Source organism: Chinchilla lanigera, unplaced genomic scaffold (genome assembly GCF_000276665.1).
Source record: "Chinchilla lanigera isolate Chin_1 unplaced genomic scaffold, ChiLan1.0 scaffold00009, whole genome shotgun sequence".
Classification (NCBI taxonomy): domain Eukaryota; kingdom Metazoa; phylum Chordata; class Mammalia; order Rodentia; family Chinchillidae; genus Chinchilla; species Chinchilla lanigera.
In genome coordinates, this window is record NW_004955410.1 from 25,429,349 (window position 1) to 25,443,273 (window position 13,925).

A 13,925-nucleotide genomic window follows, 5' to 3' on the forward strand; every position below is an offset into this window, starting at 1 on the left:
ATTTTTCACCTCCAGATATTAAAAATTTATAGGGGCTGGGGATTTAGCTCAGCGGCACAAGCGCCTGCCTGGCAAGCGCAAGGTCGTGAGTTCGGTTCCCAGTACTGGAGAAAAACTAAAAAAAAAAAAAAATTTATAATTGAGGTAGTAAAAGTGTTTTGGAACTAGATGGTGATAGTGGCACAGTCATTGTGAATGTACTAAATGTTATCAGTGGTACATTTTATGTGTATTTTACCATGATAAAAAATCAAAACATAAGAATATAACAGAAAGAGGCCATAGATTATTTTTCATCGTTAAGTGCTGGACTCGGGACTGGGGATGTAACCCTGTTGCCCTGCATTTGCAAGGCCCTGGGTTCAATACCCAGCACTGGGAAAGGGGAAAAAAGGTGGAATCTGTTATTTCTTCCTTGTAATATGAGTGTGGCTAGGTGATGTGGTTTTTAGCCTGTGGGACATTACAAATTTTGTTTGTTTGTTTTTGTTTTTTTTTCTGGTACCAGGAATCGAACTTGCCAGGCAGGCACTGTGCCCCTGAGCTAAATCCCCAGCCCCTGACATTACAAATTTAAGCTGAGCATAGGATTGAAAAAGGAACGTGGCCACTTTTGTTCTTAGGAACCCTTCTACAGCCATGAAAAGAGACCGATTGGGATAGCTGACACCCATGAGATCAACCAGATAGGTGAATGAGCCAGTCTAGACCATCCAGCTCTGGTCAAACAACCAGCTGAGAGCAGAGATTAGCCAGTTAACCCAGATCAGAAAAACCACTATTTGACCCATAGAATTGCAAGAAATAAGACTTTTTTTTTTTTTTTAGATCTGCAGAACATAATAGCACAAGGTTTGTAAATGATAGAGGAGAAGAAAATAATTATATCCTAAAGCAGCATTCATTTGGGATATTGTAAGGGAGCAATGTATAATCACCCATTTCCCTTTTGGGAAAAGTAGTAGAGGAATACTAAAGCCAAATGAGGTAAAGACCTCAAGATTAGGATGTACCAGTTAGATTTCTAAAATACAAACAAAATAAACTGACCTTACTGGCTTTAAACAGAAAGGAAATATATTTAAAGCCTAATGGATAACTCATAGAATTGCCCAGAAATCTCAGAAATCAGGCTTAAAAAAAATTGAATAAAAGCTAAGAACAGAGTGTTTACCCAGTGGCCAGAAAGCTCAAATTGTTTTACAAATCCTTTGGAATGTTTATAAGTGTTGGTCACCAGCAACAGAAAATCTGGAAGAACTAAAAGAGACATAGGCCCTACCTCCTATGTCCAGTGCAACAAAATCAAAAACCACATAAACAGACCCATTTCCTCCAGCACTTTTTCAGCACTTGGAAATTTAACCAAAGAATTATTTTTTAGAAAAATACATAAAAGGATATATAAAATAAAATATAGGCTAATAGAAAAACATGATAGTACACAATAAACCAGAAGTTTTGGGATGTAACCAAAATGTTTCTTAGAAGAAAATTTATTGCCTTAAAATGTTTCTCAAATAAATGCATTTATTTTTATTGTTTCCTGATTTAAGAATTCTGCTCAAAGAGGTAGGGAAAAAATTCACTTTTTTTTTTCTTTTTTGAGACAGGTTCTCCATATGCAGTTCAGGCTGGCCTTGAGCTCACTTTGTAGCCCAGGCTGGTCTTGAACTCGCAGCGATCCTCCTGCCTCCGCCTCTGTGCTGGGATTACAGGCATGTGCCACCATGCCCGGCTCAAACACTTAATGATTAAATATTCTTTAAATAAAAAAAATTTTATTTGTACATGTTTGTAAAAACTAATAGATTGGAGACTTTGTCAAAAGACAAAAGCTAATTATTTGAAAGAACTGTATAAAATAGCCACATACTTAGTCTTTTAAGAAAGATCCAAAAACAACATCAAAAATTGGAACTATAGGGATGAGGATATAGCTCAGCGGCACAGCACCTGCCTGGCAAGCTCAAGGTCCTGAATTCAATTCCTGGTTAAAAAAAAAAAAAAAAAAAATGGAACTATAGATAGGAAAGCAAAAGAGAATGATTGAAATTGTGTTCAAAGGCAGGCAAACTGAAACCAATTACCTGAAAGACTTGGAAAGGTAAAAAAAATGTGTTCCCAAGTAAGGCTTGATGACAACGTTATAGGTTAATTCTACAAAGCTTCCAATATAGATTGTTTATATTACTGTATGTAAATTGTTCTAACTCGGTAGAAAACTTCCCATGCTGTTCATTCAACTAGGGTAGGATTACCATAAAGCGAGCATTGAACAATGAGTATGTGCCTGTGCATGGATAGACACAATAAAACTTTAGATATTTAGAAGCATTTATTTAAATGTTTGTGAAATGCTTTTTACAAATCAAATTAAATTCCATAGTGAATTAAAAAAAAAAATAATCCTTTCCCTCTGAGGTGCTGGGTAGTGATAGTGGAGATTATGTGTGTGCTGTCGCAAGGCCTGTAAGGGAACTCTGCTTTCCTCTCAGTTTTGCTGTGAATCTCTTACTGTGGGTGATGGGTTTCCAGGTTCTTTCGGGCAACAAACGAAGAACTGGGAGTTAGAGACAACAGTATGGGAAAACCAGCAAAGGTTAATAAAGTTTAGAGGGCAGAGTTGTGCTCATGGGGGCAGAAAGGAGAACAGCAAGAGCCAAGAGGAACATGGCCCAGACAGGAAAGGTTAAAAACTACTGAGGTGCTGATCCTCAAGCTAGCTTAGCCTGTGCGCCTCTTGGTCTGGAATTTTAGGAATTTCCAAGGCGGAGCCCAAGGGTCTTTGTTATTCTCCTTTCTGCCTCCCTTAGAACAAAGGTGGGAGGGGCTTGGCTCTGGGGCTTTGCCCAAATTCAGGGGAGTGGAGGGGGAAGATCCACAGCCCCAATTTAATTGTCTATATTATTCCTCCCAGAGAAACCTGGTCCTCAAAATCTGTAAAGGTTTGCGGAGGGTGGAATGTCTGTCTTCTGTAACTACTTCTGGCTGAATTGGGGCCCTGGCCCTACCTTCGTGGAGACCAAGGAACTCTTGCCCTGCCTGATTTTGAGGGTTAAGGAAGGACTTATACTCTGCTTCCAAGGATTTACTGATAAAAGCCATAGGTGTGGAGGCTGGTTTTGGTCCTTGGCTCAAGCAGTTATTGGTACTTTAACAGCTATTCAACAACAACAACAACATTCAACTAAGCAGTTATGTATAGTTCAAATAGTAAGGGAGTATGAGAAACATTAAATAAAGGCCCTCTCCCAGGAAGTAACAGGGATGCCCAATTCTAAATTTTTGGCCAGGATGCCCATGACTCAGATTATTCCTGGAGAATCTTACAGATGCGATGGCCTAGCTTTTGTGTTGTATTTCTCACTATTTAAGACAAGGGAGTTACATTCGTCTTTTAGAAACAAACATCCATCTTTTACTGCAGCTAAGAGATCTAGTCCCCTACGATTTTGTATGGCCACCACTACTACTGAATCTACTTGATTTTGGAGGACAGCAATACTCTGGGCAAGTTCATCTAGGCCAGTGATGGCGAACATTTTAGAGCTTTCAGTGATACAAATAGCTGGGTGGGGCACATGTGCCATAGGTTTGCCATCACTGATAGGCTGTCTATTGGTCGCTAGGTAACTGCTGATAACAGAGAGGGCTGTGGTTAGGTTCAAGGTTTTGTGTAAGTAATGACTGCCCATTATCTCTTCTAGAGGCAGTTTTTTTGTTTTGTTTTGTTTTGTTTTGTTTTGTTTTGTTTTGTGTTTGAGACAGGGTCTTCCTCTGCAGTTCAGGCTGGCCTTGAGCTCACTTTGTAGCCCAGGCTGGTCTCAACTCACAGATCCTCCTGTCTCAGCCTCCCGAGTGCTGGGATTACAGGCGTGCACCACCATGCCGGGCTAGAGGCAGGTTTTGAGGCAAGAGGATCCCAAGAAAACCAAGTCGAAAGAGATCATTTTATAACCTGGGGCAAGGAGCGAGATGCTAGCAAGAGAGTAGCAAAACTAGCTACATAATACACGTAGGGAGAGGGACTCTATTTCTAGAATGTGGCTACTTTGCCCTTTTACTTAGAGGGAACAAAACAGTTTACTTCTCTGGATCAGCAGATTGGTTGGTGTTCTCTTTTCTGAAAAGAAACTTGAGGCCACCCACTGGTTTGCAGGTGTACAAGGTTTATGTTGTCTCCCGGTGCCTCAGCTTGGGTTTTACCCTGAAGAGGTAAATTTAACAAGTACTGAAGGGTCCATAGGAACAGAAAAAGAAGGCATCCTTGAAATCAAGGACTGAGAACCAATTACTAGTATCTCCTGGGATCTGTGCAAGGAAGGTTTATAGATCTGCTACTAAGGTAACTAGGTACCACTGCCTCATTGATGATTCTGGGTCTTGTACCAGGTGACAATCTCCTGATGGCTTGACTGTTGGTAAAATAGTTGCATTACATGGGGACTGGCATGGCACTAGCAACCCTGTAGCCCAAAATTTGTCGATAATGAGCTTCACCCCCTGCCTACCTTCTCTTTGAAGCTAATACTGCCTTCTGTGCGAGTATAGATTAGGGTCCTTAAGCTGACTGATTACTGGAGTGGCCTTGGCAGCCCTTCCAGGAATGCCATCATACCATGCTTAGGATCACCTCTTGGCAGAGGAATCTGGCCCCGTGGAGCCAGGTTGGCAGAGTCCCCGGCAACTAGGGCACAGATTCCCAGGGTTGAAATGACAGAGTGGCCCTGAGTAGGAAGAGTATTTCTCTTCCAGTTACAGGGATGGGGCACTTTGGTGTTACAGGAAGGCCATTTAGAAAAGGGAATCTCCCAAAGGGCAGATCAGAGTGGGGATAAAGCAAGCTGTCTGGAGAGTAGGGATAAAGAAGGCTGACCAGGTAACTCCTTCAAGGCCCACGACAACTGAGGAATGGGATGATAACTCATCCCAATACGAGATTAGAATTGAGTAAGATGCCCTAGTATTGCAGAGAAAGGTAATTTGTTTGCTTGCAGGCTGCCTCTGGCATCATCAGTCACAGTCTAGGCATTCTGCACTGTCCACCATGGTGGTAGGTGACTTCATCCCCTTCTAGGAAGCAGGGCCATACCTCCTCTGATGCCAAGGGTCCTCATCTTTGTTCAGACAGGCCCAGCAAAGACTTGGTGTCTTTTAGGCTGCTCCAATTGAGCCCATGAGCTGGGGTAAGTCATTCAGACTTGCCTCCATCACTCTTTGGATTAATATTTCAGTTCCCCTTGGTGCTGTAGACTTTATCATGAGCCTTGTCCATTAGCTAGAGCATGACTTTTTGCCTTACTGAACTCCCTGTTTGTCCTCTACTTTATCATGGTTGTTAAAAAGACTAAAATCTACATCAACCAATTGACTTATCCCAGCTTATGGGCTCAGTTGGAATTTCTGGAGTTTCTTCCTAATATCTGGAGCTGACTGGCTAATACTGTTCCAGGATAATTTGGCCCTCTCTAGACTCCAGGTTTAAATTATTATATTTCTGGTGTACCTCTTGAAGCTGATGCTAAAAGGCAGGTGGATTTTCATCAGAGCCCTGGCTCATAATCCTGAGCTTATCATAATTCACAGGCTTGGGCATGCCCTGGTGCATAGCTACTAAGATGAACTGGAGGTATAATCTTCATTTGGTTTCTCCACCCCTAGTGTTATAATCTTACCCAGGCCCTTTGGGGGACCCAAATAATGTATCAGTTGGCTGATCACCAGCAGGCATAGCTGTAGAGATCTCATTATTAGCCTGTCTTCAGCTCTTATAATCTTCGCTCTTTCTGTTGTACAGCAGGAAAATAGGATGAACTAGACATCTTTCAAGGTCATATCAGAAGCTATTGTTAGGGTACAGAGTCTATCAGCAGACTTTCAGGGTCCTCAGAAAACTTAGCCCAGTTTCTCTTTGCGTTGTCAAATACCCATAACGAAAAAAGGACCTGAACTTGGATGGTACATCTGCCACTTCCCAAAGGGGTAGAGTGGTGGCAGGTTTAGATGTTGAATGTCCTCTTTCTGGATCTTTATGGTAGGCAGACCCAGACCTAGTATGGGGTGGGCTCAGGAGGTTATCTTTATCTGCTGGGGCACTGACTGTGCAGGGTGGTACAGAGATAGCCTGAAAGGGGGAGGAGTCGCTGACAAGAGGAAGTCCTCATCAGCATCATTTGAGGAAGGATTACTTCTATGGAAAAGATCAGGCTTTTGGTGGGGGGCCAGGAAGGCTTGGACACAGGCACCTCTGACTATGTTCTCCATCTCTTTTAGGGAGTCAGGTGAAATGGATGAGGCATACCCCATGATGCATTTATGGGCAGGAAGAATAAGGATTAAGTCATGGGAACCTTACAGGCCGTATCCTGGGTACATTCCTAAACTGTTCAGCCCAGGGCATACTGATAAAGCCAAGCTCCTTGGGATTAGGTCATGGGAACCGTACAGAGCACCCCCTGGTCAGTCCCCGCATGGAAACCTTACAAGGCATCCTCTGAGTCAGTCTCTGACCTGTTCAGCCACAGAGTGAGCTCTGGAAAAGCTAAACTACTTGGGATTCAATTACTAGACATCTGTAGCCTTGTATGGGTACTAGCACCACTTCCTTTGGACTTTTGAATCTTGTCCACTGGCCACAACCTATCTCCCTGATTGAGAGTCCAGCACTGGAATGCCCTACTGGCTGGAAGCCTCTAGCCAGTTATAAAATCACTTGATGTCACAGTATACATGTCTAAGGAAGAGTAGTAAACGCTTCCCCGCTGAGAAACCTCCATGAAACCCAGTAAAATTTCCTGCATTGGTGCCTCTTGGGGACCCTGGCTGACAGAGGTGCCAGTCTTTAACTGTGACCCATTATTTGGGAAAGTAGGGTAGGTAGAGCTTGCTTACTTGCAAAGGGGCTGAGGAAAGTCTAATGGGTAAGGAACCAGTAGGTGGCCATCATAAGAACTGGTGATAGGACATAGCCCTAGAGAAGAAGAATCAAACTTAGAAGGCCATCCCAAATGCTATTAGCCTAAGAGAGGTGGGATTTTTGACCCCACTCCTGCAGTAACCCAGGCAGGACCTAGCTTTAAAACTTCAGAGTCTGAGGCTGGGCAGTGGCACACCCTTGTAATCCCAGCACTCAGGAGGCTGAGGCAGAGGAGCACTGTGAGTTTGAGGCCAGCCTGAAACCCTGTCTCAAAATGACCAAAAAAAAAAAAAAACTGCTAAAATTTGAGATTCTGCATAGTACCCTCAGACCTCCCTAACCCCTTCCTTTGTCCCCAACTCCTTGCATTTTTCTAGTTCATGCCACAAAAGGAAACAGGTTTCCTGGAAGATTACAGCTTCACAACGGAAAGTCATTTAGCAACCACAGGTTATACATAATGTTAGACAGTAAAATAAAGTTGAGGCCAAAATTATCCTAGTAATGGAACCAAGTAGAATGGAGTGAGGAAGAGAGCTAGTATTAGAGAAACAACCCCAAAAGGCCCCAGAAAGAAATAACTACAGGCAGGGATCGAGAAGCAGCCCTAGTTGCCGGGAAGGTTGTGGTAGACAGCTGAGAAGGGCTGGAACAGCACTCTTCCCACAGACCCGTGAGCTTGTCTTAGGGGCCGGGAAACCACGTGCTTCCCCTCCCTCGAATACATAGGGTGGGTGCTGTAGGCTCCTTTACCCTGCAGTTCCCGGCCCCTCTCTGATAACTAATGTCAGAAAAAAGTTAGGATTTGAGACAGGGAGAAGGAAAAAAGAAAAAAAATGGAAAGCCTTTTGGCTGAGTTTGCTAGAGTCAAAGTAAGCACCGTCTCCATTCCTTTTTTTTTTTTTTTTTAACTTCCTGGCTGAATCACCAAGGTATTACCAGAGTTCCTGGGTGGATTTCCATATTCCATGTTCAATAATAAAGAACTAGGTGGCATGGGGAAAAGTAGCAAAATTTAATAAAGTTTACAGGGCAGAGTTAACACTCAGATCAGGCAGTTCTCATGTTGCTAGAAAGGAAAACAGTCCAGAAAGTGGCCCAGATAAGAAGGAAAGAAGTGATGTAGGCACTGAATGCATGGCCGCTCTGGCACTCAGGCATCCTGGCCTAAAATTTTAGGAATATCCAAGGTGGGCCCGGGGGTCTTTGTTGTTCTTATTTGTTTTTTTCTTAGGACAGAGGTTGAAGGGGCTTGGCTCTGGGGCTTTGCCCAAGTTCAGGCAAGTGAAGGAAGCATGTTATACTCTCTATACCCCAATTATACTCTCTATTAAACCTAATACCACTCTCAAAACATGAAGCTCATTAATTAAAATAATAGTTTTTTTACTCAGGAATGCCACATTTCAGTGTTAAGAAATCTCATAATTTACTGAGAAGACACAAGGAAAACAAATACTCAAAGTCATAGCAACAGATGCTGAAGGCATTTTTATGATTTTATTACCTTTTTTCTCTTTCCTAATGATACTGGGGATTGAACTCAAGGCCTTCATGCTACATACGCAGCCCTTTATTTTTTGAAAGAGGGTCTCAGTAAGTTGCCCATTTGGCCTTGATGCTTCTGCCTCAATCTCCCAGAGTGCTGGAATTACAGCCGTACATTACCATAGTTGGCTCATTATCTGTTGTTGATGTTTTTTAAAAAAATATAAATTTGAAACATTAAAAAAAAAATCACTTTATACTTAGAAAAGTGGCCTGCTACAAGGTCGTATACCAAAAAAGTGGTTTTATGTAGAAGGGTTACCAGTGTTTTGCTGTAAAGAGCTAGATGTGAATATTTAGGCTTTGCAGGCCACACATGACACTTGCCTTATCTTACCCATTCTTTTACCCTTTCCTCATTCCATTCTTCCCCTCCTGTTTTGTTTTTTGTTTTGTTTTGTTTTTTAACAGCTATTTAAAAATAGTTGAAAAAAATCTTATCTTCTGACCCTAGAAAGAAAAGACATACTGAAGACTGAAGATTTGGCCCATAGACAGTACTTGGCAGACTCTTGATAGGGAACATAAATAGCCAACTATGGGCAGAACTTCCTCCCAGACATGAAATAAAGGAGCTAGGAAAGGCTGAGTGGGAAATATACAGGGCACTGATGGTGAACCTTTTAGGGCTTTCAGTTGATACAAACAGCCTACTACGGTACCTGTGCCATAGGATCACCACCACTGATACAGGGTTTATGTGAAGAAAGCGGTCTTTACGTTGGAGATCATTTTAAAATCTAAGTATCATGAATAAGTTTATGTCTTAGTAAATTTGATATATATCATATTCTTTCTTTCTTTCCCTCTGTATGTGAGTGTGTTATTGGGGTTTAAACACCGGGCCTTTATACTGAGCTACATCTCCAGCCATTTTATTTTTTATTTTGAGACAAGGTCTCACTAAGTCACCTAGGCTGAGTTCAAACTTGGTATCTGCCTGCCTCAGCCTCCCAAAGTGCTGGGATTACAGACATGCACCATTATACTTACATATGTCATGTTCTTAAACAAAGCTTCTCTACATTGCAAAATCAGCTGTCCCCACAGTAGTCCAAAAGTTCTGTACAACCCTAATTAAAATAAGGTAATGCTTATTTCAGAATTTATTTACTAGAGAAAGTCCTGCACACTGCCCAAGAGAGGTTTGGAAAACATTGAAAGAGGCTTGCCCTACACAGTATTAAAACTAGCCAAACGTAAGTGCAGTATTGGCATAAGAACAGACAAATTGTTAGGAAAGGACCCAGATTTACAAAATTCAAATTTTCTGAAGTCGTACTTTATCTTTAATATATATTTGGTTTTTCTAAAAGCAATATTGTGTTCTTTTCTCTCTATGTTTAGGTATAAGTGTGCTTGCAGAGTGTCTGGATTGTCCTGAATTGAAAGCAACAGCAGATGACTTTATCCATCAGCATTTTACTGAAGTTTACAAAACCGATGAATTTCTACAACTTGATGTCAAGCGAGTAACACATCTTCTTAACCAGGACACTCTGACTGTGAGAGCTGAGGATCAGGTGACTAAATTTCCCTCTCATGTTTTTCTTAGTAAAAATTTCTTTATTAATTCCTTATACCTAATGTTTGGATACCTAGGAAGAAAAAGCATCATATTTCAATAACTATATTGGAATCATCTTTATAATTAATACTACTTCAAAGGCTATTTTCAAGGAAAAACAATTCAAGAGTGCTTATAAGGGTCAGCTCCTTGAGAGATGTGCTGCTTTGTAGAAATAAAACTATTGGGTATTCTGGTAAGCAGAATGCTGCCTCCCCAAAAGATGTCCACATCCTAATCCCCAGAACCTGTGTTACCTTATATAGTACAGGGGACTTTGAGGGTGTGATTAAGGATCTTGGGATGAGGGGATTATTCATGTGGGTCTTAGTCACAGGGATCCTAAAATGTGGAAAAGTGATGCCCTGTGAGAAAGAGTTGATCAGCCACTGCTGACTTTGAGGGGAAAGGGAGACCCACAAACCAGGGAGTGCAGCAGCTGCAAGATGCTGCAAAAGGCAGGGAAGTCATCTGTCCTTTAGCTATAGCACCTCCAGGCAACCTTGCTGACACTTTGGTTTTAGCTAACCTTGACCTCTTTTATATTCTAACCTCTGTAGCTGTCAGACAAATAGAAAGATAAGCTAGCTGCAGGCATTTGGGAGCTGGTAGGGGGACCACTTTGATATGCAGACTCACTTATTTTTCTGCTCCGCATCTCAATATTTTAATCTTTAAGTTTGTGGTAATGTGTTACAGCAGCAGTAGGAAACTAGTACACTAATATGAGATCCTGTGCTTTGAGTTGCTTTAGTTCTAAAAATAAAAAGTTTGCCATAGGCCAGAGCTTTCAGTGATACAAACAGCTTTCAGTGATACAAACAGCTCCCTGGGGCAAGCATACCTTAGGTTCAGTACCACTGCCTTAGGCTATTGTCTTTTGCCCTGTCTTCTGATTGGCTCAGAGTATCAGGGTGCAAGCTGATAAGTTACACTGGATAATCTGACTAGGTCAAAATAAAAGCTCAGTTCTATACACCATACATGGTGGCATGTGCCTAAATTCACAGCTACCCAAGAGGCTGACGTGGAGCCCATCACTTGAATCTGGGAGTTTGTGTCCAGTCTGGGCCATGTAGCAAAGCCCTATGTCAAACCCCAAAACTCAATTCTGTGATCAGAATTAACTGACTGATATACAAGAAAAGAAAAAGTAACTTTAGACTGGAGAAGCCTGTCAAACATTACCCGTACTACCTCTGGTCAAGGTTAGCATTGTCAGTGTAAATCACGTTAATTGCATGCCCACTTCTAATGAGAATGGCACTTCACCTTAGGGTCATCCTCCAGAAAAAACCATAGCATTAGTCTAATAAGTAAAGCTGCAGACACATCCAAATTAAAATACCTGACCAGAACTCAAAACTGTCAAGGTCATCAAAAACAAGGTAAGTCTGAGAAACTGTCACAGTCTAGAAAAGCCTAGAGATGATTTAATGACTAGATGTAACATGGTATCCTTAATGGAACCATGAGACAGAAAAGTAACATTAGATAAAAATGAAGGAAATTCAAAAAAATATGGACCTTCATTAACAATGTTGGTTCATTCGTTGTAACAACTGTATTACACTGATGTAACCTGGATCCAGAGTATATGAGAACTCCTCGCACTATCTTTGCAATTTTTTTGTAAATCTAAAACTATTCTAAAATAAAAGCCTATCTTTTAAAAAGACCATTTTTTGTAGAAATTTAATTCATAAAAAGATCAAAACTTAGGCCTAATTAATACCACCTCAAAATTAACTAATTTAGGTAGCTTACACATAGATATGGTAGATATGTATATATGAAGTAATAAATTTGTGTTCAGGGTATTAAAATTAATGATTTATAAAGTAAGTCATGTTCATGAGTTTGGACTTGTTCAGTGCAATTAAATGAATTCTAGAGTATTTGGGAAAACAACAGTCTTAGAAATATTTTATATAATCTGTAATTTAGAATTTTTATATCTTTAAGCTTTTAGAAAGTAGGTAAGCCTGTCAATATCACAATATAGGAATGTAAGGTTGAAGTATGAATGGCCTTCGTATCTCCTCAGATGGAAAGCTTCCTGGAAAACCTGTTTTGTGGTATTAAATGAGCATACACTGAAACTATCATTGACCAAGAGACTTTTTTCAGTACAGTGTATCTCCTTCCAAAAAGGAAGCTATATTTTGTTTTAAGACTCATAAACTTAACATTTTCCCTGGCATTACGCTATGTAGCAGTAATTACTTCTTGAAAACATACCACCTACTTGACCCACGAGAGCAGTTTGCAGATCACTCCAAGTATAGGCAACGTGTTTCACGCTGAAAAGCAGTATCTGATAAATATTGGGAATAAGTGCTTATCTCCTTATGAGATTTTTTCCCCTTCAATGTGAGAATAAACATAGGTAATTGGAATGTTTCTGCCATCTAAGAACTTTACTATGCTGTTTTTCCCCCTTAGGTTTATGATGCTGCAGTCAGGTGGTTGAAATACGATGAACCTAATCGCCAGCCATTTATGGTTGATATCCTTGCTAAAGTCAGGTTTCCACTTATATCAAAGAATTTCTTAAGTAAAACGGTACAAGCTGAACCACTTATTCAAGACAATCCTGAATGCCTTAAGATGGTGATAAGTAAGTTGCCTTAATATCCATATATATCCTGATCATGCAGCCAGTTCTCATGGGCTCAAAACCCATTAGAATGGGTCAGACTCAGCCAGGAAGAATTGGCCCTTCTAGATAGTTAATCCCTAGAGGTTCTCAGTCCCCTCTAGGAGTCTTAGCCTCAGCCTTTATTTTATAGGGTTTTATGTGGTAGAAGGTGAAAAGTACTTGGCTTTTTCTACTTTTGTATATAATATCTTTCACGCACTTTTTTTCTGGTGTTTCCTTTTTAATTTTACTTTAATAGTATACTGTCAAGTAGTATACTGTCATCACATTTTCTTTCTTAAACAGTTTTTCTCTTTTTGCCAGGATCTAATATTAATGTATTTTTTCATTTGCTTTGGTTTTCTTGACTTACAGACTAAGTAAGTCCCAAGCCCTCAACACCTTTGTAAAATGCCACTTGACAAGTTGTCTGTACAGTTAAACAAGCTACTATTTTCATTTTACCAAAACATCCAGGTTAGAGCCTTTCGTCTGCCTTTTCCAATATGAACTGTTTGTTCTCTAGGCCTGAGACTCGCTCTTGTCTTGGGATTTCCCTTTCACACATCCTGGAAGTTCTTTCACTCCTGGATTCCAAGTTTTTTCCTTTTCTTAATTCTATTTGATGGGGTATGTCTTCTAAAAGTTTCTTGATAAAGAGTATATGATTGGCAAATATTTGGAGACTTGACAGTTCTATGTCTAGTTCATTATAAAACATTGATAGTTTAAAGGAAGAAAGAAAGTTAAACTGGATGTAAAATTATGTTGAAAATCGTTTTCACTTAGCATTTTGAAGCATTGCTTCATAATCTTTAGGCTTTCAGTGGTACTTTTGATCCTTTTATCTTTTTTTTATTCTTTTAAACAATATCGTTTTTCTTTAATCCCTGATATTTAGAAAGTTTGTAATGTATATGTGCATCTTTTTTGTCATGTTGGAGCTTTCTCAGCCATAGATTTCTTAATTATTATTGGTACTGCACCTCTTCAGTCTTTAGGTGTTTAGTTTGTGTGTTTGTGTCTATCTGTCTGTCTCTTCTGTTTCTATTTTTATTCATAGTCCTATTAGGATTTTTTTTTTTTTGGTTCTGGGAATCAAACTCAGGATCTTGCATTTGCTAGGCAGGTGCTTGTGCCGCAGAGCTACATCCCCAGCCCCATAGTCCTACTAGGAGAGCTAGCCTTGATTTTTCTTTTAAATCTTTTTATTTCAGCTATTTTTAATTGCTGTGAGTTTCTACTTATTC

The 13,925-nt window shown here is 40.4% G+C and overlaps 1 protein-coding gene across 2 annotated transcripts in view; it reads left to right on the forward strand.

The window, feature by feature from the left end:
- Klhl7 (kelch-like family member 7) overlaps nt 1–13,925 on the forward strand; it is a 70,778-nt gene that overhangs the window by 22,574 nt on the left and 34,279 nt on the right. For both annotated transcript variants that reach the window (XM_013510654.1, XM_005377390.2), the window contains 2 exons: nt 9,815–9,990; nt 12,480–12,654. In XM_013510654.1, the coding sequence (XP_013366108.1) occupies nt 9,815–9,990; nt 12,480–12,654 (351 nt within the window). The remainder of the gene's footprint in view (nt 1–9,814; nt 9,991–12,479; nt 12,655–13,925) is intronic.